The sequence below is a fragment of the Drosophila albomicans genome, chromosome 2R (genome assembly GCF_009650485.2).
Source record: "Drosophila albomicans strain 15112-1751.03 chromosome 2R, ASM965048v2, whole genome shotgun sequence".
Lineage (NCBI taxonomy): Eukaryota > Metazoa > Arthropoda > Insecta > Diptera > Drosophilidae > Drosophila > Drosophila albomicans.
This window is the reverse complement of record NC_047631.2, coordinates 14,748,430-14,773,513: the sequence shown is the minus strand read 5'-3', so window position 1 is coordinate 14,773,513 and position 25,084 is coordinate 14,748,430. Positions and strand designations below refer to the sequence as shown.

Here is a 25,084-nt window from a genome sequence, read left to right as displayed (position 1 = left end):
GCACATTTGCGAATCGCTGAGAGAGGAATTTAATACACGGTTACACAGTTATATAGGTAATATATAGATAGATATATTGTGCATACTGATTACAATTATTGCGTGGATATAATATTGCGCATTTGCCTTATGGCCGTCACGAGTCGCGGTTCGCAACCGCTGCTCAGGCTAAGATATTGCTCTGGTGCCGCTTTTAGCAGGATTAGAATCTGTGACAGCTGCAAGTTGATGGTTAGACCAAGTTCCTCCAGCACATTCGACAAGTACTCAATGTCTACGCTTAGCTGCGTCGCCGACGAAGCGGGCAGTGACTTGATTTGCAGTATCTGTGCCTGGTAGAGCACACAGCAGTGCTCCACGACCAGCGACAGCAGCACATCCGCACAAGGAATAGCTTGCGTATACTTGATGTTGCACAGCTCCAACGCCTGCTTGAGCAACGCCGATGGCGACAGCAGCAGCGGCTCCAGATGTTGCGGTAGCGTCAACAGATATTGTCCAATTTGTGTGATGCTCTCCTGAGGTGCAAAGCTAAAGGCAGGCATGTTGATGCCAGCCGAGGTATGCGATTCCACGGGTGGCCGTATGTGCGCCAGATGCACCTCGATTGGCTGCAGCAATATGTTCAGTGTAATGTCATGCGTTTCCGCCAGATAGGTCTTGAGTGTGCCATAGATCTGTGGGAAAATGCCTAGACTGTCTGCCGATGTGGCTGCTGATGCGTCGGCGCGCTTCGCTTGATAATCAGCTATGCTCGCGAGCAACTGCGTGTGTGCGGAGCGTTCACAGGTCTGATAAATGTCAATGGAATGTCCATCAGCAGCTACTTGGAGTCGATTGGCCAACGTCGTCATGCGCGTGTGCAGAGTCTGCTCGAATTGATGGAGTCGCAGCAGAAAGTCTGTGAGACATTGCAGCTGTGACATGGTGTACTGCAGCAGTGACCAATTCTCGCTACGTGCTGCTCCTGTGCCCGTTGCACCATTGCTGCCCAGACTGAGACTCAACTGACGTTGAGTGCGACTGAAATTCTCCAGCTGACGCTTGAAGATGCCATTAAGCACCGTGATGAGCTTGCAGAGGGCAAGATCGTTGGTTATCGATGCACAACGAGCGCATGCCTGCTGCAGCCATTCATAAAGTTTGCGAGTGCTGTCCTCGAGATGATGTACTGCATCACTGGGCGTTGCCTGCTTCGACAGCAGCTTATCCACTTGCGTCGAGAGCTGTGTTTCCTCCAGACGCGGATATTGATTTATAAACTTATGGAAATACTCAAAAATGGCCTCCCCCAGCTGACGATGCAAATCACTGGGCAGCACAATGTTGGACTGTTGCAATATGGAATTGAGATGCAGCACAAAGCTTTGATTCGCCTGTGCATATTGCCCCAGCAGCTCCAGCCGTTCATTCGATGTCTTCAGCAACTGTAGAATGTGAGTGTCTCGTGTTGGTTGCAGGGCCGGCAGCAGCTCAGCAATTACCAGGAATGGTTGTGATTGAGCCACTTCCGAAGACGAGTCGTCCCCGAATAGTTGAACGCACCATTTTAGCTGGCGTTGACAGTGCTCCAATAGTTGGTCATAGAAGTGTGTCAAGAAATGCTGATGTGGCGTCTGCTGTGAATCGGTTACTTGCAACTCCAGAGCTTGCTTCCACTGCAGCTGTAGCACGTTCTTTTGAACGGCGCGATAGTATTGATGCAACTGGGGCAGACGCTGAATGCTGCTAAAGATCTCCACATGCTTTTGCGACTGCTCCAAATTGGACTCGGCGAAACACTGCACCAAACTAGGCGATGCCATGGCCTCCAGTCGATTCTTAAAGTCCTCCACTTGTGTCTGACGTTCAGCATGCCCAGGCAGCTGTTCCTGTGCATGCAGTGATTTCTGGAGCGCTGTCAGCTTGTCGCATACGCCCTGCATTAAAGGATATCGTTTAAAGTAATTATTATATTAATGTCACTTTTACGCACCTTTAAATCGTTGCGCTCAAAACAGTCCTCCAGCTCAGCAAGCAGGTTGCCCCAGCCGTCTGACTCTTGCAACGATTCCTTTGCAGCCTGTAGCTTGGTTTGCAATGTATTCAAACGCTCCAACGTGGCCATGCAGTCTCCTGTCTCCTCCTGCACCGCTGCCACTTCTTGACGCATTGTTCGCATCTTTTGCTGCAACATGGCGACATCACATTGCAGCGTGGCAGCTTCTTTGGCAATACGCGGCATATTGGCCACAACCTGCTGGCTGGATTCTTCAACAGCATAGTTCACCTGCTGCACATACAGCTGCAACTTGGCCACGTAGCTTTGGATGAATGATGTGGCAGTTGCGCCGTCTTTTTTACCATTTTCTTCGGCATACTTCTTGTAGTTGGCATTTATCCAATCGGCTGCACTGAAGCTAGGCTCCGATAACGCCGAAATATCCATAATAAAACCGGACCGAATAAATTAATCCAAATGGTTTTAGTCTTTTACAACTACTAAACAACAGCTGTTTAATAGTAAGTGTTGGGTAATGGTAAATAAGAGGGCTGCTTAACATCCCCATGATCTGTAATATCAGCTGTCAAATGTTACATTTACGGAATAACGCTGTTAAATGGTCAGTGTCGGTAAAATCTTAAATTTGCGGAATAACATCTGTTAAACGGCTTGTGTTGTAAAAGGGTTGACTAGAAATTTATCTGCTTCGCAACACATTCGCATTCTGTTTAGCTGTGCGATTAAGATTATTTCAACATTTGTGAAGGAAATTAGACCATTTACAAAGGGAATAATTAACAAACAGCTGGTGATACATGTTTGGTGAGTAAAGTCCTATTGTTAGAATGAACACATTTATCAATGTGTTGGAAACTGCATCACTTATAGGACGATGTGTGTTTTTGGATAAAACACCCACAATTTATTAAGAAATATAAATATATACTTCTTTATATTTCTATTTGTAGTTTGTAAAACATGTCAGTTTGCAGTGCCGATCCCTGGCAAGTGAAAAACGATAATATTCAACAAAAAGAGAACGGAAATATTGAAGTAATTGAAAAATTTGAGGATAATTTCAACCCCCATAAAACTGGAACTGCATCATCTGAAGAAATCGACGACAAGAAAACCGCAGCAAGTGATGTTAGTAATGTTACTGGCGTCACACAAATCGAACCTTTGCCCGACTCGGCAAACTACCTGCAGTTGCTAGGTAAAAGCAATCGAATTAATAAACTATTAAAACTACTACTAATAATAATGCTCTTTTATATTATTAAAGAACGCAAATTGCAAAGGGTTCAAAAGGGTAGCAAACTTTTGGATTCGCTGCAGGAGAAAAAACAGGATTGTATGCGTAATCTGTTGGCTGCATCAGCGGACACAACACTTGAGCAGCTGCTTGAACTCGATACGCCCATCGAAAGTGGTCGCTTGCATCGCCATCTGCTGCCCGTGCAGGCGGTGACGGTGGGTGAAACACTGCACATTGTCAAACACGACGCTCTCGAAGAGCAGATCGAGCAAGAGCAGCAGCTGGAATTGGAGTTGGAGCAAGTGAAGCAGGAAGGGGAAAGTAACTAAGAATATAATGGATTCAACATTTGGCAGTGTGTTTCTCTTTCTCACGGACTTGGCATGGAAGAGTCGCCTAACCATCCCAGTGCTTGTCACCACAGCCTTTCTGGTCATGGATATACGACTGCAGATCGAGATTAACATACAGACTGGTCAAGTGGTACGTTGCAGGCTACATAAAAGTTTATAGATTCTCGATTCTTACATAAATCTATTAACAACAGAATGCTAGTGATCTTGACGAGTCCGAGGATGATGGCTTCGAGGAACATTTAGCCGCGCACGGCGTGCACCACATGGACGACGATAGCGAAGCCTATAGTGACGATCTCGAGGAGTACAACAGCGAGTACACCAACGGAGATGGCAACAGCAGCAGTCGCAGCAATAGCGACGCCGCTTCACATTATAGCGCGGGTATTTACGATGATTTGGGATCCGATTATGATGCTGAGAATGAGCTCGAGGATTATTATGCACTTCTAACCAGACCACCTCGAGTATAAATTTGAATTAGTAATGTGTAAATGCTAAATTTACTTGATTATAGTATAGATTAGATGTTTCTTATATAGTACTACTTACAACAAACTGCATGTAATATCCAAGATAACTTATTTCATATATATATGTTTCGTATTTCAATTCAATTCAATTTTATTGTCTACGGGTTTACATGTACAATTTGATCAATTCATCGCTCACTGCGGATGGCGTCAGTATTCCCAGATCGCTGAACAGCAGCGTGATATAAGCGGGCGGCGTATAATCGACCAGCGGATGCACCTTTGACACGTCATTTAAATGTTTGCGCGAGTACTATTTTAATATACAAATTGTTAATTAACTACGAGTATTGCAAATTGAACTGCAGACGCTTACCTTATACTCGTTGGGCAGATCTCGTTGATTAAGTGGATACAAGCGCGAGAATTTGAAGCTTTCGGCGAGCACATAGAACGGCTTTTTCATCTCCCTCGCGCACAATCCCATCGTATAAGTCCCAATGCGATTGATGATGCCGCCACTCTCGACAACAGCTTCGGCGCCAACCATTACAAAGTCAACTGATTCCATCACATAACCAGTGGCAGAGTCTAGTATAAGTGTAGAATCAATGCCCGCCGCCTGCAGATCCTGCACCATCTCCTCACTAAGCAAAGGCAAAATATTAAAAATGTCTTTGTAATATACATATATTGTATGTACTTACCCAGAATTGCCGACGCCACCTTGCGTCACAAAGACGTGAAATGACTTCTTATTCTTGGAGGCAGCAATCAGTGCATTGAGCACCACTCGTGATCGTGAATGCGTTAGAATGCGACACCCATCGCTGATGAAACGCTGCGCCTGTTGTGAAATTACTTGTCGTGAATTAAGCAACTTGGTGAGGAAGATTTTGCCACGATTTAACATGATCTGGCGACACTCTTCCATGTGTTTATCATCCAGGCTGAGCGTGATGAACCGACAAAAGAGTTCTCCAGCAGAAACGATGGCTGCAATGGACAGATCCGTTTTTCGCATAGCAGCGACAGCTTCCCGCATTGTGGTGTGCAGAATGTGTATGGTGCCAACTGAAAGAGCACATTCATAATGTGATAAAATAAAATTTAAAATTTATTCACTCACATTGTTTTTTTTCCAATATCATAAGCAGTGTTTTGATGGCCGCAATGCCAGAGGACATGTCTTTGTCATCCTCAAGCAGCTGCAGAAAGTACTTGACCACATCTAAAAGAAGGCGTGTTAATTTAAAGCTCCGTTCTGCAATCTTTAAATGCAATTGCTGGGCTTACCAAATTTTTCGTCAGATTTTTTAATTTGCGGCATTTTTTTTTTTTTTTTTTTTTTTTTTGTGTTTTAAGTTACCACCCGACCCATGGGCAGGGGGGAATTATTTGGCCGCTCCCTAAGCACCCGACCGAGAACTGGTAGATGCCTTTATAAGGTGAAAAACGCCACGAAAAATTGATTGAAGTGCTCAATCAGAGGTCCAAATTTGCTTCTTTTATGAAATCTATGATAGTTTTAATGTGCTCGACATTTCCTTCCTTCAAGAGAGCGTGAATGTTGTTGTGTGTTCCTAGTGTTGGGTAACGTTGGCGTACAGTATCGTATTTTGAACAGCTGAGGATTGCATGTGAAGCGTTATCGATAGCTCCACAAGTATCGCACAAGTCGTCCAACGTGACATGCATTTTGAAAAGAGTGGCCTTATCGAAGCCGTTACCACTTAATAAGCGATTGATCGTTTTTATGTCTTTTGGTTTCATATTGAATTTATTGTTGGAAAACCAGGGTTTCTTGATTAAAGCTGGGAAGATGTCACAGAAACCTCGAGGTTTGCGAACTACGAAGGAGTTGTACTCCTCTTCCCATTCCAGTTTAATGCGTTTGTATATCTCGTTGATTGCGTCTTTGACTGACCAGTTTAGCAATGTGAAGCTGCCTTCTGTGGGTGCGTTTTTGGCTGCATTATCGGCTATTGTGTTTTGTGGGATGTTGGAGTGTCCCGGAATGTAATGAATTTCTATGGACTTTAGATGGTGATGCCGGTTTATTTTTTCAACGATGCTGGCTGCAATATGATTGTCGTGGATTGTTTTGCATAGGTTGATAATGCTATTTTTGCTGTCCGTAAGAATAGCGACTCGAGGAAGATTGTTGAATAAGGCGAAGTCAAGTGCTTTGTCAATTGCAAGGAGTTCGGCAGAGAGTGACGACAGTACTTTGTCTGTGTAATAACTAGCTATGTGCTTTGACCTCTCGTGCAAAAAGGCTGCACTCGAATGTGTTCTTGTAACAGATCCGTCCGTAAAAAATAGCTCAAAATTATTGTTTTTTAAATGTCCAATTTTTCATTAAATAGAAGGAGAATACTAGAATTGCAAATTGATTTTTTGTTCTTTGCGGAACCTTTAAAAAAGTCAGTAAAGCCGGTCAGTTTTTTGCAATGGGTAACAGAGGATTCAATTCCCTCGATATGCTCAAGCACGTCTGCGAACTGTCTGTATGTTTTTGTGTAACTTGTGTTTATGTGGGGACTGACACATATTGTTTTTCTTGCGGGGAGGTTTAAGGCAAAGACTTTAACCAGTTCCTTTGCAGTTGTGAATTTGTAGCGATAGAGTGGAGGCAATTCAGCAGCAAGATGGTAAATTATTGGGACGGGTGTGCACTTTATGAGTCCCAGCGCTTTTCTTAACTGGCAATTTGCGTGGCTTTGAATCTTGGACAAAGCTGATTTGCTGAGGTTGCTGAAGGAAGAGCATGCATATTCCAATTTGCTTCTCATGTATGCCTTGTAAAGAGTTAGGCTTTGTGACGGATGAATGCCGAAACGACAGCCGCTTAGGAGCCGCAGGAAAGTACACGCTTTTGATGTCTCAGAGATCGTTTGGTCAATGTGCGCTGACGAGGAGCTAGACGCTGACACGACTCTACCAAGGTATTTGATTTGGCTGACTTCTTTTATAGGCCTATTTTGATGGAAAATGGGTAGGGGTCTTCTCTGAGTGCTAAAGTGAATGACGTTGGACTTGGCTGCGTTGAAATGAAGGTCTAGGCTATTGCAAACAATTTGAAATTCATTTATCTTTTGTTGAAGTAGATCGGATGCTGAATTGAAATCTTTGTGAAAGCAAATTAAAAAGAAATCGTCTGCGTATTGAAAAAGTGTGCAATTTGGGCCATTTAGATCGTGGAGTCCTGCCGTGTACAAATTAAACAGAGTTGGACTAAGGCAACTACCCTGACACACACCTTTACCAATTGTAACTTCACAATTTCCCTTGACTAGCGTCCTCCTGCGTAAAAAGCTAGCAATCCACTCGACCAAATGCCTATCAAAACCTAGTTCGTTTAGCTTACACTGGAGGATGTCTATGTTTACACAGTCAAAAGCTTTTTTTAGGTCTAGACATGCTGCTAAGACTTGATACTGCTTGGACTTCAGTGATTGAACTTTATTTATTAGATCATTGATGCACAAGGCTGTAGATCTCTGGCGGCGAAAAGCGTATGATCTTTCTGGGATTATTAAATTCGCTCGAATATGCTCCTCCATTCTTTGTTTTACTAGCCCCTCTAGTATTTTAAAAGGGACACTCAATAGGCAAATCGGTCTGTAGTTGCTTACTATTGAGGTGTCCATACCTTTCTTAGGGATGGGGACTACTCCAATCTTTCTCCAACTTTCAAGAATGACGCCCATGGACCATTTCTTGTTTAGCATCTCCAGAAAACAGCATTTCCTTCTGTGATCCAGCTTTTGGATCATTTTGTATGAAATGCCATCAAGACCTCTGGCAGAGTTGGGATTTCTAGCATTAACAAATTCATTGAAGTCCGATAAGTCGAAGGGTAGATTACGAGGGTCTGTGTCTTCTACGCCGTTGCTAACTATTTGGGGGCACATAGGTCTAGTGGTGTCTACTACGCTTTGAAGAAAGTTTTGATCCTCTTCTTCCGTCCATTTATTACCAATTCTTTTAACTTTTTTGTAGTTTTTTATATTTTTAATTTTGGCCCAAACATTTGAAGCTGAGGAAAATTCGTTCACAAATTCTTGGAAGCTGGACTTTCTGCGATTTTTGACTAGATTTTGAAAGTTTCTATCTGCTTCAAAAGCTTTCAGTGCGTCTTCTCTCTTTTTTTGTGCTGTAAAACTTTTTCCTGCAAGCATTTCTTAATCTAAACAATCTGTCTACTTCTGAGTCCCACCATTTCTTTGGCTTATATCTATTTTCCGAACTAATTATAATAGTGTGCTGCTTTGTGAGTTTTTTAACACTCACGCTTAGGTCCTCTAGGCTGGTGAATTCACACTCAGCGAAGGCATCTGCGATTTTGTTATGTAAAACTTTCCTATGTGATGTTGCTGTGGGAAGATTGTCAAAGCAGATGAATATTGGGAAATGGGGGCTGTTTGTAATGCGTACATCGTGCGCTGACCATCTAATATTGCTTGCTCTTGAGTTGGTAAATGCTAGATCTAAGACGGAGGATTGGTTTACGCTACGGGAAAATGTGGGGGAACCATCATTTAGGCAAATAAAGCCCGCGTCCATGGCAGCATCTTCCACAAGTTGGCCTTTGGAGTTAGAGCTTGGGCTACCCCAGGATGTTGACTTGGCGTTTATGTCTCCCGCGACTAGAGAAGGGTTATTAAGACCTGCTGAAAATTGAAAAATACTCTGCAAACCAAGTCCAACATCCGCAGCTGAGGTGGAGGGGGAGGAATAGATACTAAAGATATTTAGATTGTGTTTCAAATTTAGCGTTTGAATTCCAACGCATTCGATTTTGGTAATGGGATTTAGTATCTTAAAGGTTATGTTGTTTCTAATGTATATTCCTACCCCTCCATATCCGTCTTCCCTAGGCTTGCAATAAAATTTGTAATCAGGTATGCTACAATCGCTGTTGTCCATAACCCAGATTTCAGAAATAATAGCTATGTCTATGTTGTTGTTGTCAAGGTACATATATAGAAGTTGTTTGTTGTTGTTGTAGGTCAGGCTTTGGATGTTGAATTGGAGGATCTTCATGATGATAGGACGTTTCCAAGAGAGAGTTGGCTAGCTATTTTATATGCATCTATCTCTGCGTTGGCTGAATTTATAAAATCTCTAAGCTCCACGAGAAAAGCTGAGAAAAGACTGGTTGTGGTGTCCTCTCTGCACTCAGTTACAAATGCAGCAATTTTAGTGCCTAACTGACTGAGTTTCTCCTCAGCAAAGAAGTGGTTCGGGCTGGCTGCTCTCACTGGTGTAGGATTTGAAAAGGATTGGACTGGCGTACTCTGAAGTGAAGAATTTGAGGATCTGGCTGATCTAGGGTTGCCTGTTTGCTTGGGTAGCTGTGGGAAGTTCAACGCATCGAGCGGAGGGGGTGAAGCTTTCTGAAAAATGGAGGGGAATTTAGTTTTTACATCCTTTCTAGACATATTTTCGGAAGCCATTATTTTTTTAATCGAATATTCTTTTATCCTCGCCGGACAATTTGGGTCAGTCGCCACATGCTGCTCCTTGCAGTTGACGCATGAGGTTGGGCCGCAAGGCTCCTGCTTGTCATGTGCAAGGCCGCACCTGAAACATCTGGCCTTGCTCTTGCAATGTTTAGCCAGGTGGCCAAACCGGAAGCAGCAAAAACACTGGCAAAAATAAATGAACGGCTGAACAGACAGTCTAGAGTACATAAGCTTTATCTCTTTAGGAATCACTGCTCCATTAAACCACAGTTTTACTCGTCCAGTCGGGATAAGCTGTCCGTCAATTCGAGATTTTTTCATTATGCGTTCGACTTGGTCTATTGTGATGTCAGATTTAATGTTTTTTAAAATGTCGGAATCTGAAAGGTTTAAAGGGATATTGAAAATAATGCCAGCCGTGTTTACTAGGTGGCGAGGGATCTTCGGCTCGTAGCAGCCTGCAAGTAAATCGCCACAGTAAGCCAAGTTATTAGCGGCCTGCGCCGAGTTGCAAACGACTTTGCACCGTCCGTACCCCATCTTCTTAATCTCCTCTATGCCCTCTATTTCTTTTGACGACAGAAAAGCCGCCAGCTCGATGGAGTTTATGGCTCCGCTATTTCCATTTAAATTTTTTTCAAGATATACCGCGTAAGGGCCCTTGTGGTTTTCGTTGTAAGAGTATCCATTTACATTTTCTTTGCTAGTTCCGTTATCCGTGGTGATTGTTGGTGTTTTTGCCTTTTCCGTTTTATTCTGCTTTGTTGTTTTGTCCGTTATTTCTGAGCGCGTGGCTTCAGAGCTGGTCATACTTTTTTTATTGGTTTCTTTTGGAGTGTTCATTTTGTTGGATTTGCCGTCCAATTTTGAATTATTTATTTTTGAAGAAGCCGAATTGATTGCAGTGGCAGTTGTTCGCCTGGTGGCGATTCTCCCACTTGAGTTGGACGTGCTGGCCATGATCGCGCCTACAAATTCTCCTATTCCCCTTGTGCCTGTGGGCTAGAGAAAATAGTGGGAAAATAGGGGAAAAACCGCTGAAATGATCGAAATGAGCTGAAAAAGGGACCGAAAGAAAAAGCGTCCGCGCAGGATGATAGCTAAACGGAGACTGTTGCGGCATTTTAAACGTGGAATTGCAACTGTGGCTCCTTGTTACTGTTGTCAACAAATGGTGAAACAGCTGTTTTGGGATCGCCCAGATGTTACACGTTGCGACGAGTTGTATGTTTTGGCAGTGTTGCAAAGTTCGATTTTTTGTCATTTAAATTTTGAAGTTAAAACTGTAGCTATTTGATAATTATTTTTATTTTACAATATTAATTCTAGCTTCAAGTTAATTGATAATTAAAATAACAGATACTATCAATTGGTCATTGCTATAGACACTTTTTGGTTTTATTTTTAAGAATTAATAAGTGCATTTGAGTATAATTTTATAGCTGTCAACATTTCTCAAAAAATATGTTAATATTTTAAGCACTGTTTGAGTTGGAATATACATATAATAACCAAGTTCGCAAAATTTATTTAATTGCATTTTGCAATTTAAATAAAACAAGATTCTTAAAGTCAATTAATCCCAATTCTGTTATTTACAGCAATTTTGTTGTGCAGTGTCGTTTTGCAAGAATATTTGAAAATTAGTCAGCACTGAGTGCCGGGGCAAAAAAGTAAACAATTGTGAATACTGTGGCAAATGTTATTTTGTTTTGTTTTTTTCGGGCTTAGATTTTGATCAAAATTAACAGAATGTGCAGCAAATAAGAAACGGCTACAAACTAATTAAGTAAATAGCCCAATTGGTGTAACGACGATTAATGCGCTGAGCGAGCGACGCGTGTGGTGGCGGGGCAACAGCAGCGATAATGTTTAAACTAGAGTCCTACATCACACCGATATTGCTGAACTACGTGGCGAAATATGTGAAAAATATTCGCGATGAAGATGCACAGGTGTCACTGTGGGAGGGCGAGGTGACGTTTCAAAACCTTGACTTGCGCCTTGATGTTCTCGAGGAGGAGCTGAATTTGCCTTTCGAGCTCGTGTCCGGCCACATTCATGAACTCTCCATTCAAGTGCCGTGGACCAAGTTGACGTCGGAACCGGTGCGCATTGAGATCAACACGATTGAGTTTGTGGCCAAGCTGCCTGATGAGGAAGACAAGAAGCAACAGCTGGCCGAGCGTCGACGACAGCGTCTCAGCGGGGATGTGGTCGATGAGCAGCAGGGCGGCGGCGCCATCAATTCGAGCGTGGTCAATAAGATCATTAATAATATCAATCTGCAGTGCCACAACATCATTTTGAAGTATGTGGACGATGATATTGTCGTCTCCATGAATGTGCAATATCTAAACTTTAGTTCGGCTAACGAACTTTGGGAACCAGCTATGATGGATGTGAATCCTGTGCAGGTGCTAATGCGCAAGTTGCTGCAGGTATCGGATCTCACTATTTGCCTAGACAAACGCAATACAGCCGGTAAAATTGAGGTGTGCCAGGAGCCCATCCTATATCGTTGCACCTTAGAGCTGCGTGTGCTGCGCAAGTACAATGTGAACACCCTCAACACATCGAGCACAACTCGCATTGGTGTCTTTACCAAATCACTTGACATCAATGTATCGTCGCTGCAATTTCCCATGGTCATGCGCTTGGTGAAGATCTTGCTGGAACTTAAGCCCGCCAACATTGAGGAGGACTCGTTCGTCTTAGAAGATCCGGTAGAGCCACCAACTAGCGATTCGATGCAGCAACGTGTGGCGCCCGATGCACCAAACACCATGTTTGGCTGGGCCTGGAATCTGTTGCCCAGCTTTGAGGCAACCGCGCCACCTGCCGCGGACGAGCCAATTGGCCACTTCTTTGACGTTGGCGTCTATGCGGAGCAGCTGAATTTCCAGCTCAAAAATTCAGAGATATTTACCGATCAAGTGATGGGCGGCATTAAACGCATACGCTATACTCCCATAATGCGTATAAGTCTGGGCGGGATTTACTACGAGCGGTCGCAGCTCAAGGAGAGCGATTGGGCAAATGTGCGAGCTGGTTTGTCCAGTCTAAATATGGAACCGTTGGGAATCTATCGTAGCGAGGATCCCATGACGCAGAATCTGATGAACACGCAGGAGGTAAGCGTAAGATTCTCTTGTATACAGTTGAATTATTCATTCCACATCATTTGCAGGCGGAAAACGAACGTGGGTTTGTGGATAAGAGCCTCTTCGACGAGCAGTATATGTTTGCGGATCGGCCCTGGTGTAGCAATAACCATGATGAATACTATGCACGCAACACGGATGACTATATGCTCTATCGAAGTCCGGTGTTGGCCTTTGACATTGTCGAGTATCGTGCGCCGCAGGCGCAGACCAGAAGTCATGTGATGCAGGGAGCACAGCTGAAAGATGCCGGGTTGCGGGTGAAGTATCGTTTGCTGTCCGCTGGCATCACGTTCCACTTTTCGCAGTCGTTTCTTCAGGTTAAAAATGTTATTAGTGATTTATTGCGTCCTTACGATTACACCGGATATCATGCAGAAGCTGCCAGTGAAAATGTCAATCGTCCAGTTACTCGAGACCAGGAGTACAAGAACGAGTACATGACCTACTCGGACATTGAGTACTTGATGCGTTTCATGCCCGTTTGCAACTATCACGTCGATCTGCGCAACATGACGGTGAAGTTCTATCCACGCCAACAAAGCTATGAGGGATCCACGGCTGCCAATCAACATCGTTTGAGCACCACATTCAGCCAGACGCTGTTGCCGTATTTGCAGGTGAACATGTCATCGGTGGTGGGCACAATATGCGGACCGGCGAATCCAAAGCGTCTGGTTCACTTGATCACACATCTTCAGGACAAACCGCGTGAGATTATCGATTCGTGTTACAATTTCTACAATTTGCACGTGAAGAATCTAACTGTGATGGCACTGAACACCAATCCGGAGATGGGCAAGGCCAAGCTGGTGAATATACCCAGCATGCAGGTGAACTTCAATCGTTTAGTATTGCCCCATCTCTGGCGACCGAATGTGGCTGCCTTGGAGTCGGCAGAAATAATCTCGGAGCTTATCAGTCTGGAGTTCTCTAAGCGTGAACTGGTGCTCCTCAATCGCATGATACTGCTGATTATTGCCTACGATAGCGGGAGATTGGGTGCGCTGGTCCGACTGGTGGCTCGTGCCAATCTCTCGTCTGATGTGATTAAGCTGCAGACGTTGGTGACCAAGCTGCGCTTTAACTATCGCAAATATCACACGCATTACGCCATGCTGCTGTCGCTGCGCAACCTCAACACTGATGTCTATCACACCATGATGCATGTTCGCAATGTAATAATCTCCACCAACAAGGGCATCAACAATAAATGGCTGGAGCTGCAGCTTCAGATACCGCGCGAGGGATACGAGGAGTCGGAAGACTTGAAGCGTCCAGCCACCGCCGTCTGCCTATGGCTGGAAAACTTCCGTGTCACGCTGGACGTGTATTTAGTGCAATTTTTTAACTGTTTCAATTTCAATGATTGCGTCGAAAATGCTGGTAAGATTAATAAACTAATCAATCGCTTGCCATCATTATCGCTTTATTCGTTGTAGATGTAGAAGCAGACTCGGATACGCTGAGCTTGTTGGAGAGGAATCAATCGTTTTCGAATTTATCCTATACCTCGGCCCCACTGATCAAGCCATCAAATATTGACAGGCAACCACGACGTGCTATGCGCAACAGTCGCAAAATCTCCATTCCCGCGGAGACAATACATTTGAGTTCGGAACGTGAGGAGAAATCTGTCCATACGCAAGTCAACACAGAGACGAACGAAGAGTCGAATGAGGTGCTACTGGACATGTCTGCGCTGATCGAGCGACTTACTTCCATTGTTGTCGTCGTGGACATGGCAAAGGCCAGAATTGATGTGTGCGAAGTGATGCTGAGGAAGACCACGAAGGAGCAGACCGTTGAATACACTGCGATTCGCCTGCCACACACAAAGATCACGTCCAGCAATTGCGATCATGTGATACGCGGTAACATTCGCACCACCATCCATATGACCAGCGGTCGCACAGAGCTCTGCAAGTGGGTGATTGACTTGCATGATTTTTGCATGTCCCTGCGTCGCGGGACAAAGTCTGAATTGATTGTAGCGCCAGTGCAGACTACTGTAACGATAGCATTGTCGCAAAAGGTAACTGACAAGCCGCGGCCAAAGAAGACTAAACCGGTGGAATCATTCATTGAGGATTCCGATTTGGATTTGGGAGGACAACAGAGCAAGAAAGTGGATTGGCACGAGGCTAAGCCATCCACAGAATCATTGCGCACCGTCTCCATCAATGTGCATGTAGATATGTCTGAGATCAGCATCTTTGGTCGTCGTGTAAGTCTCGTTTTTCCAATTAATTAAACTCCTTTAATGTATCGTGTCTTTTATAGTTAAAGTTGCTACATGAACACTATGAAATCGTGTATTCCATATATAAAGCAATTCGTCACCTGGATGCCAACAATGAGTGCATGGATATTGCTGCTAAACGTCTACTACAAATCTACACAGGCAGCGTGGCTAACTACTCGAATATCAAAGATTTTCTAGATCTTGATCCCGACTACATACCTAGCAGTATAAGCTTTGGTAATATTTACATTTGAACTTATTGAATTGACCATCAATGCATAACTTAAACATGCCGTTTATTTCAATCTAATTTTATAATTTACTAAGCTAACCATTTGAGGATTATGAGTATTCACATCTCTCCTCAGCGATTCTTAAAATTAATATCTCACCTCAATAATCACCCATCTCTGTTTTTGCAGTTCAAGAAGAAGGTGTCTCCTTGATCATATTTTGTCAATGGACCATTCCGCGCATCTCCTTAGAAATGGAAACTGGCGGCACTCGTCGACAGCGCAAGATTGTCATGAACTTTGAGGATTTGTTGCTGAATGTAGATAAGCATCCGGATTTCTCAAAATTCACCTGTAAGGTGGAGAATGTTAGTCTAAATTACTATGAGGCAAATCAGCCGACAGACTTTAAGCTTGTCGACAATATCTATATTAAGATGTTGCCCGACAGCTCCAATTTGCCAATGATAAGTGTCGTTGTGACGACAGTTAGCCTCCATGATTTTTACTCCAAAATTGGTGCTATAAATCTGCACAATAAACAGCACACCATCTCTGAGCTGATCATTGACTTGCAGCCAATTGAAATGATATTGGATCTGGATAAGATTGCAGAGTTTGCATTACTTCAATGCGAGATACTGGACATTATGCGCACAAGTCATCGTTTAGGGTCCAGTAATGAAGAGCTAGTACAAAAAGAGACCATGCTAACCGTTCAGGATCTGCCCATAGTACATCTTAATAGCAAGGGCATTTACATCTACATTCCACAGGAGACGGAAAAGAAGCGCTATTCAGTTCTACTGCTGCGAGTAAGTGCTCTAAGTATTGGAGTCTCAAGTTTCTTCTATTAATCTATGTATTTTTGCAGATCGAGAGCATTAAGTTAACACCTACTGTTGAAAACCCTTTGGTGCGTTCTCTGATACGTCAGGATATATACAATAAAGCCGCAGAGCTAAACATGCTCAACACGCCTGGCTCTCTGGTCGAGGATCGTCAGTACGAGCTGAGTGTGTTAAACATTTCACTTTCCTCCGGCAACTGGGAGCAAACACAAAAATATCGTTTGGCCAAAACGCTGTCCGACGAGCACAACAACCCAGCCTTTGAGTGGAATAATCAGGAACAAACCACAGAACTCGAACATATGGTTATATTCAAGGAGTTTGATTTTATCACCATCTATGCGCCTGCCATGTGCTTCGATCGCTTTCTGGTGGCTGGCCAAATTATCGAGTACAATTGCCTGACGGACTTTTTGGCCACTTTGAACACGCAACAAATTCGCTTGATGTCCCGTCTCATGGAGCAGCTGCTACGACTTCGAAAGTATGCCATATGCTAAGACAAACTAAACACACATGAAACTTATTCTATTTTTCAATCAAATGTGTAGCATCTTGGACTTGGAGTGCCACAGATCGCAATCAATGACGAGATCGGGCGGCAACAGTTCGAATATTTCATTGGCAGCCTCTTCTAATTCTACGAACCCAAACTACAGCACAAAAACCGCAAGGATTTCTAACCGTCATACCACGGGAACACAGATGCCAATGCGTGGAAGCTTTCTGGATGCCCAGAGCAGCAGTGAGTTCATGATGGACGCCAGTCAGTGTGATTCGGGCATTAATATGCCCAAAAATGCCCAAGCTACACAATCCCAACCACACTTTTGGCTGCCAGAGACGACAGAGAGCCATGTGGGCACTCGACATAGACTCAGCTATCCATCGAGCGTGTCATTTGTGGCTGGCAAGTTTGAGCTGCAGATCTACGACGCCGTGGAGGTGGAGAATAAAGTGCTTTTGAAGCCGTTGCTACAAATAACCATATCACAGCCCAGTTTTCTGTCAAAGAAAACGCTGCACGTAAGCACAACCCAGGCCTCGCTGTTCGACTTTCAAATCCACTTGGCCAAGACACTCGAAGAGCGAGAACCTCTCATCGGATCACAGATTAATAGCGAACGATTTAGTGAGTTCATTTTTGATACGATGCCCGGTCCACTGGGCAGTTCTGGTATTCCCCCGCCATTACTCTCGTTGAAGGCGCAACGTGATCGCACCCAACAGTTGGAGGTGGACGTTGAACTGGGGAAACCTTTGTTGATTCGGCTCTGTGAACGAAGTGTGAAGCTGTTGTTGAGCGATCTCATCAGTATCCACACATTGCTGCAGGAGACACCGTACTTTGCCGTGCGCACCGAGAAACCTGTGGTTAACTCGACGCCAATGCAACAATTGAAGCTCTACTGTTTCAATGCCGATCGCATGCATTTAGTTTGCGAACGGTTAGCCATCAAGTTCTACGATGAGAAGCGTGCTTTTAACGTCAGCGCCATCTGTCTCGACCTTAATGCCAACGTCAAGTTCAACATGCGTCCGAACAAGGCATCGATTAAGGCAACGTTGGGTTCCTTTTTGGTGCAGGCGGGCAAGAGAATATTTCTGCATCCGCTGTTAATACGCTTCTCGACTGATCTGTTAAGCGAACCATGGTGCGATCAGCTCTTAATTTCATCTATACTAAAGCTGAATGTGCTGCACATCGATGCGAGTGTGATGAGCATTCTGCAGTTGCGCCTGGCCAAAGACAAAATGGACAGTATTATGGAACATGTTAATAGCGAGTGGCAGCAGTTTTTGCATAATCGCCCAGCCATTGGAATGCCGCTAGTACTACCTACAGATACGTTGTTTAAGTTTAAGCCATTGCAGTCACAAATCGTGCGCTCGAAGACCTCGTTGAAGCCCAAAGCTGAGTTCTATCAGGACGATCTACGGTCAGTTAACTAAGTAGAAATTCTATACTTATTTACCAATTATGCTCAATTTGCAGCGCTGGAGCTTTTCAGTTTGTATATCTAAAGACGGATTCGGTACTGCCGATGCCATACCAGGTGCAGATCATTAAGAAGAACTATGGCATCGTTTGTTGGCGCTATCCGCAGCCACGCCAAATGCACACAATATACATCTATCCAGTGCCAATGCCAGTAAGTAGCTCTGTGTTAACTACGAAGTGAAACTAATTTAAATTGTATTTGCTAGGTGGACAATCCCATACATATCAAGTGCCGCATGGAATACTTCAGCGAGACGCACGAAACATTTTTGCATTACTGTGATTTTGAGCTGTCAGAGATTTCCAGTAAGCAATTGACGCCGCCGGAACGCAGCATCAGCGCCACCATCTGGCGAGTTGTGATCATGCAGTCGCTGATCTCGGTGGATGGCACATGCTTCGATGCTGACGAGGACGATGACTTGCAATCGGTTAGCGAGTTAAAGAACATTGTTCCGTTCATCTTCAATGTTACTCAATGAATTTTTGATTTTCAGATTGAAAGCAATCGTGTAGTGAACGACTATAAAGGCAATCTGGATAATGATTTCATATTACATCCCAAAGTTCTGGTAGGTTGCATGCGCATTGACACAACCTTCGATGTCCAGCAGGTGCCGAAACTGCAGTTGCTATTATGCTGTCAGGACATTGTGGTGAATCTGCTCAACATGCCAAATGCCGCAAATGTGCTCCCGTTGCAACTTAAGAAATACGATCTGAAATTGACCACCGATCTGACGCAAACCTTTCTCACCGTCCACATGGAAAATCTGCGTATCCATTCCAATGTCTATACGCGTAGCAACTATAGCATCGATACGAATTTCCGCAGCCGCATCAAATGCCTCGACTATGGTTTCTTCAACATGGTTGACATACTTGAACCCATGACATTCCAGAGTTATTTGCGTTTTAACCGTTCGCGTCGTCAGCTTAATGCCAACATAGTGCTCGACAAATTGCGCATCAATTGCGGCCCTTGGGTGATACACACGTTGCTCTGTTCCAAGCAGCATTGGCTGGAGGTGATGCAGCAGAATAAGGTGGTCAATACGTTGATGCCACGCGTAGTGATTGTTAATCGCATGCAGTGTCCCATCAGCTTTGGTCAGACTGGCACAACGGAACGCATATTGGTCACACCACAGGAGGTGTCTCTTTACTACTTCAGCAGCGACTATCATAGCCAAGAGTTGACATTCTTCAAGCCAAGCACTGACAAAGATAAAGTAGAGGTCAGCGAATCAGTGCACATTGCTCTCAAATTTGAGGAGAAGCGGCGAGTTCGTCATGTGCGCATTGGCAATGCTTGTCTTACGATTAAACAGGGCAAGCTGTCGGCCACTCAAGTTTATGTGCTTATCAAGGGACAGATTGAGGTGGTTAACATGGCCTCATTTCGGCTGATCACTGACTTCCGATCCGAGGTGGTTTCGAGCGAAGAGCATAATCTTCCAGGTGACTGGCTGCCTGCCAAGGGACGCACATCCTTCTACAAGACTGTAATGCGGAACGAGAACATAGTCATGCGGTGAGTACCGGTCACTCAATTTAAATAGTTCTTCATATAATTTTATGATCAACTTCCCAGGCTTAAATTGAGCTCTGACCAAAGCAAGGGACGCACTGGCGACATTCCACTAAAACCCAATAATAACTTGCCCTGGTTGGTGAAAGTACCCACGCAGCAGCCACAGCAATTCATCAGCGTTTGGGTGCGTATTTTGCGTGAGGACATTCCCCTTGAAGGCATGGAGGATGGCTTCCAGCCGCAGAAAATACTCGTCAGCATCTGGCCCATATTTGAGATCTGCAATTTGCTGAGCTGGGATCTGCCGGCAACTGAGACGACGACAGACGAGCAGCTTGTCATTGCCAAACAGGGGGGCAGCCAACAGCTCAATACGGCCACAACACATTCCACCGAGCATCCTGTGAAGTTCAACTTTCCGTAAGTAGACTGAAGGAGAGTAATTAATGAATGATACTAAATCTCTCTCAAATCGTTTTAGTTGCGAACTTGGGGAAGCTTCGCAGAGTGAATACACCTTCATGTTGAAGAATATGGATTGGCAAAAGTTCTTCAACTATGATTCCGCCGAGTGGACCATTGAGACAACGCTGCAGCGTCTGAACAAGACACCAAAGCCCAAATGGCCCTTCGATGATGACGAGGAAATGCGTGTGCAACGTATCTCCAAAGTGCTCGACAAATTGGATATTCAGTATTGTGTGAAGCCAACGCGTGAATTTTCCTGCACCCTAGGTTTGGAGGTGTCAGCTTGGGGCATGTTTATCAATGCCACGGGCGTACCAGTGAGCTTGTCCTTGCCCAAAGAGGGAGCACGCTATCCGATTGGTGCAAACTGTTTGGAAATGTTGCCTGTGATCAGTGGTTACTTTACCATCGATGTTACCTTTGGTTCCAATTGGATACCTTCGATGCCCATTTGCCTAGAACAACAGATGCAGGCGGTGCAGACATCGAGTGGCATTGGACGACCTGTTGTGCTGCGGGTGAATTCGTATGTGGACTTGGTTGTGGTGCGTAACGAGGATGTTTTTCGCATAATCTTAGAATATAAAATGGAAGATGGGCGACGTGTGTTCAAGCTACGCTCCAAGTTTATCATTGCCAACTTTACGGATGTGGTGCTGCATGCAATGCCGCTGACAATGGATCACAAGGAAACCTCCAGTCGGGAGGATGTCAGCCTGCTGGACATGACTAAAAATATACGCAATTTGCTGCCCATCAAGGCAAAGGAAAAATCGTAAGTGAAGTAATCTAATCATCCTTTACAGGCATCTACTATTATTGTTTTCTCTGATTGCAGCATTGGTGTAACCATGGAAATGTTTCACGATCTGAATGCGCGCAAGACGAAGCACACCAGTGATACGGCCTTTGTGTACTTCGTCAGCTTTGCGGCGAACAACACCCAGCACATTTCCATACCTGTCCCATTGGCCATGCCGTTCACACGCCGTTGCTTCAGCGTGCAGAATGGCAAGGAATCCATTCCATTGACAATCACGTTCATTGAGAAGGATAATATATATTATCTCAATGTGTTCCGGGACACTGCGCCGACGATTGTGATTAGCAACAACACGAATGTGAAGTTCATTGTGGCCCAGACAACGGCGTCGGGGAACAGCAATGTGACTTGCACCACATCCGAGTTTGCGGGCAAGCATTTTGAGTGGAATCAACTGATTGAGCCGTACAGCAAGTGTTATTATTCACCACCTCAAATGTACGCCAACTTTCCCGATGTGGAGTACAGCATGTGCAATCTTTCACTGGCGCTTTACAATGGTACATTTATACTGAGAATCTTTATATAGAAACCTGATAGTAATATTCCTTTGCTTGCAGCGCCTAGCACTTGTAGCAAGAACAAAATCGGCTGGAGCAAACCCATACGCACCGACAAGTCGTGGCAGAAGTTTATGCATGTGCCCAACCATGGCGACATCAAAGTGATCATCTGTGATAAGCATCGAGTGATACGCTTCAACATCTATTACATTGCACAGCAGATGGAGTTCTCTGTGAAGGATCTGCGCTCACGTCTCACCAAACCTGATGAGGATGCCACGCTCATGTTGCCAGAGAATGTATTAAAAGCATCATTCCACGATCATGAAAAAGAGGACTTGAGCGAACCAGAGGAGGAAATAATCAACGCTGATTGCATGCACTTTCAACAAGAGTGCGAGCAGAAGATTCAACTAAACCTGCGCACGTTCATCAAGAGTTTTGTGTTTAGTCTGCAGACCAACAATCGCGAGCAGGATTACTTAAAGACTGAAGTATGTAACATGTATGCGGACGATGTGATGCTTGCGTACAATGATGATGACGATCAGCGCGTGCTGCATCTGCAACTGCCTAATATGCAGATTGACAATCAACTCTACACTAATGGCAAGTACGATTTCCCTGTGCTGCTCTGCGCTCAGCAGCTCTACAAACGCAACTGTTGCCTGCCGCTGGTCTACGATCTCGACGCAGTCTACAAGCGGCAGGCGGAACGTATGCCCGTCTCTCTGCTGAGCTTTGTCTTCTACCAGGACGAGCTTCATTTGCAGTCGGTGCGCTGTCAACTGCAGCCGTTGCGAGTGTACATCGAGGATGCGTATCTTAATCAATTGCTCGATACACTAGTCGAATGCGAGCCCTCCAACTGCGTCTATACGCCGCCACTCGACACTGAACGTGTTGAACTGGCCGACGGTCAGACTCTATTGCCTACGCATCTTGTTACGCAAGCATTGTACATTTCAGAGCCATTGCGTTTGGATAGCTTTGTGGTGGAGCCGCTGAGTCTGCTGCTATCGGTGCACACTTCGTCGCGTCTGTACATTGCCTTGGATCACTCACCGTTATCGTTCTCCCGCTATGAGCGACACCAGATACTGACGGTGCCGCTGCGCTTCGGTCAATCCCTGGGCTTGCATTATCTGAGTGGTGCCATCTTTGGTGCCGGTTGGGTGGTGGGATCCCTGGAGATACTGGGCAGTCCTAGTGGCTTGGCGCGTTCCTTTAGCACTGGACTTCGCGACTTTATCTCGATGCCGGTGCAAGGACTGTTTCGTGGTCCATGGGGATTCGTGGTTGGCGTTACCCAAGGATCTGCATCGTTGCTGCGCAATGTGACGGCGGGCACGGTGAACTCGGTGACCAAATTGGCCGGCTCGGTGGCACGCAATCTGGACAGACTAACGCTTGATTCGGAGCACATAGAGCTAACAGAAGCGAGGCGACGTGCACGTCCCCAAGGCTTTGCGGATGGCCTCACGCAAGGCTTGACCGGACTGGGCATTAGTCTGCTGGGCGCTGTCGGCGGGATAGCGCATCATACGCTGGAGGCACGCTCCTCTGTGGGTGTCATCACAGGTCTGACCAAAGGCATTGTGGGCGCTCTAACGAAGCCCATTAGTGGTGCAGCTGAAATGCTGGCACTTACCGGCCAAGGAGTGCTGCACACCGTGGGCTTTAATACAATGCCACAGCAGGTGGAGCCGAGCACCACACGCAATGTGGCGTTGCATGCCAGCTCCTATCGCATCTGGCGTTACTTGCCGCCCCAGTTGAAAAAGGATCAGATATTGTTCTTCCAGGATATTACGCTGCTGTTGAATGGACAAATGCTGCCAGCATTGCTGTTCGTAACATCAACAGTGCTCGTTATCATCGAGTTGCAACGCGAGGATTTGACATTCATAGCGTCGGTGCTGAAAGTTGAGGTTGTGGCGGATCGTGAAGATCCCACCAAGCTGTACTTGAGCCTGAGACCCGAGCAGGCTGACGGCATTGAAGGCGTAAGAAACTCTTATTTATTGTATTCGAATTTGATTTTAATTCATTCATCACTTTTGCAGCAATTAAGGTACACGAACGAGCGTATCAAGAGCTTTCTGAGCTCTTCGTGGGCGCATGTTAAGTTCAACGATTCGCTGAGCGATCTACTTCACGTGAGTGACCACGAGGAGGACGATGAACATCGCCAGAGCCAGTGTACCTTCTTCCTCAAGCAAAACATGGGCGAGCATCTGATGCACTACCTGAAGGTTATTCGCCAAACGCAATAGACTTTACTCTTTCTGTACAGCCAATGTATTGTTATCTAGATGCATACAAATCCCCATATTTATATTTGTAATTGCCCCCTTTTCTACTCCATGTCCGCGTGTGGTGTCTTAAGTGCATTCTGCAAAGTATTTTCAAATCGACTGTATTGCTATTTGCCAAAAAAAGAAGAAAGAAGACAACAACAACAAAACAAATTACATATTCGAGTAATGCAGCCAATTTCTTTTTGTTAACCTTTTTGACTGGTTGCCCTTTTGCAATAAATACGAAAATTATAAATTATAACCACGTAAATGTCTTAGCGGAAAGTTCAAGCGCTCAACAAATAAAATTGAGCCTGCGTAGGGTTTCTTTGGTATTTTGTGCTCACGTGCTTCAAGGGCAACGCCGATGTCGTCCCCTGTGGTACACTGAACGTGCATGCCGAGATGCCGATGCCAATGTCGATGTCGATGTCGATGCGGCAAAGCTCAATTTAATGAAATTGATTTTAGTTAAGACCAGCTGTAAAACTATGTGCTCGACCCAACTCAAGACAACGACTAACGCACCAAATACCACGTATTTACAATCACTGACCAAAGGAATGCACAGGACATGGACATCGAGTGCAATTCGCGCTCCTTTCGACTTCAGCATTCGCAAAAAGGGAAATAAGAAGTCGTAAAATTTGTTTGCCGGGCAAACCCAAGAGCCACAAGAGCCACCGCATCAAATTACTTTTCCGTTTTTTTCGTTGTGTTCGTTTAAAATATAATTTGCTTGGTTGGTTCGTTGGTTGCTTGGTTGGCTGGCTGACTGGTTGCATCGACTACGCGGCTGCATAACCAAAGGATTCAATTATAGCCGCCGCTTTGCCGCAACCGCGCTCGCCACACAATCATGCTTGCATGCAGTGTGTATAAAATATATGCGAGTATATTATTCACTTTAAAACAACAAACACAAAGTTTGCACAAGTTGGCCTATTTAATGTATTTGACAGCTCGCTAGCACACATACTTGCAAACATTCTTAAACACAGCCCCCAAATGATGCTTATAAGCAAATAGCGAGCGTGTGTGCTGGCAGTTGCTTATGGCCGCTAATATAGCCCTGTCAATTGTTGAGAACGATGTGCTGCACTTCATGACTTTGTTTTGCTTTTACGCCGTAAAGTTGCCGCCTTTGTCTTGCTCTTGCTTCTGCTGTTGCTCCTGCTTCCCCTTTCACCCAACCCAATAGCCACAGAGCTTTGTGCATGTGTACTCACACATATGCAAACACACTGCAGACGCTCAGTAATGTGCAGGCATGTTGTGTTTTTGCATTGCGCTTAAAAGTAGGCAACGAATTGTGTCATGAACAGATGCTTGGCTTTGGCCCTTCTTGTTTTCACTATGGTGGAAATTCTTATATCGCGAGTATTAGACTTGTTTTCTAAGCAGTGAAATTAAGGTTTT

The 25,084-nt window shown here is 44.8% G+C and overlaps 5 protein-coding genes across 6 annotated transcripts; 3 read left to right on the top strand and 2 right to left on the bottom strand.

Annotated features, from left to right (window-relative positions):
* Window positions 1-58: 58 nt before the first annotated feature.
* Window positions 59-2,507, bottom strand: LOC117576768 (conserved oligomeric Golgi complex subunit 7). The gene is made up of 2 exons (XM_034261817.2): window positions 1,976-2,507; window positions 59-1,919 (listed from the first exon to the last, which is right to left on the bottom strand). The coding sequence occupies exons 1-2, from the start codon at window positions 2,426-2,428 to the stop codon at window positions 96-98; spliced, it is 2,277 nt and encodes a 758-aa protein (XP_034117708.2). The 5' UTR covers window positions 2,429-2,507; the 3' UTR covers window positions 59-95.
* Window positions 2,508-2,674: 167 nt separating this feature from the next.
* LOC117576770 (uncharacterized) lies at window positions 2,675-3,571 on the top strand. Its single transcript, XM_034261821.2, has 3 exons — window positions 2,675-2,806; window positions 2,953-3,200; window positions 3,270-3,571. The coding sequence occupies exons 2-3, from the start codon at window positions 2,963-2,965 to the stop codon at window positions 3,569-3,571; spliced, it is 540 nt and encodes a 179-aa protein (XP_034117712.1). The 5' UTR covers window positions 2,675-2,806; window positions 2,953-2,962.
* Window positions 3,572-3,578: 7 nt separating this feature from the next.
* LOC117576771 (uncharacterized) lies at window positions 3,579-4,196 on the top strand. Its single transcript, XM_034261822.2, has 2 exons — window positions 3,579-3,725; window positions 3,790-4,196. The coding sequence occupies exons 1-2, from the start codon at window positions 3,579-3,581 to the stop codon at window positions 4,069-4,071; spliced, it is 429 nt and encodes a 142-aa protein (XP_034117713.1). The 3' UTR covers window positions 4,072-4,196.
* Window positions 4,194-10,797, bottom strand: LOC117576769 (translation initiation factor eIF-2B subunit alpha). Its single transcript, XM_034261820.2, has 6 exons — window positions 10,669-10,797; window positions 5,368-5,404; window positions 5,201-5,302; window positions 4,779-5,145; window positions 4,448-4,718; window positions 4,194-4,384 (listed from the first exon to the last, which is right to left on the bottom strand). The coding sequence occupies exons 2-6, from the start codon at window positions 5,399-5,401 to the stop codon at window positions 4,238-4,240; spliced, it is 921 nt and encodes a 306-aa protein (XP_034117711.2). The 5' UTR covers window positions 5,402-5,404; window positions 10,669-10,797; the 3' UTR covers window positions 4,194-4,237.
* Window positions 10,798-11,225: 428 nt separating this feature from the next.
* Window positions 11,226-23,927, top strand: LOC117576936 (intermembrane lipid transfer protein VPS13B). 2 transcript variants are annotated; one of them, XM_034262080.2, is made up of 15 exons: window positions 11,232-12,676; window positions 12,733-14,092; window positions 14,149-14,933; window positions 14,990-15,188; window positions 15,374-15,999; window positions 16,059-16,519; window positions 16,587-17,975; window positions 18,032-18,188; window positions 18,244-18,468; window positions 18,535-19,571; window positions 19,632-19,991; window positions 20,053-20,814; window positions 20,878-21,362; window positions 21,423-23,371; window positions 23,432-23,927. In XM_034262080.2, exons 1-15 carry the CDS (start codon window positions 11,411-11,413, stop codon window positions 23,639-23,641), a joined length of 11,271 nt encoding a protein of 3,756 aa, XP_034117971.1. In that variant the 5' UTR covers window positions 11,232-11,410; the 3' UTR covers window positions 23,642-23,927. The 2 variants fall into 2 exon arrangements, with proteins under 2 accessions (XP_034117972.1, XP_034117971.1); XM_034262081.2 differs by lacking the exons at window positions 14,149-14,933; window positions 14,990-15,188; window positions 15,374-15,999; ... (8 more) ...; window positions 21,423-23,371; window positions 23,432-23,927 and having other exon boundaries at window positions 11,226-12,676; window positions 12,733-13,026; window positions 13,085-13,284.
* The last annotated feature ends 1,157 nt before the right edge of the window (window positions 23,928-25,084 follow it).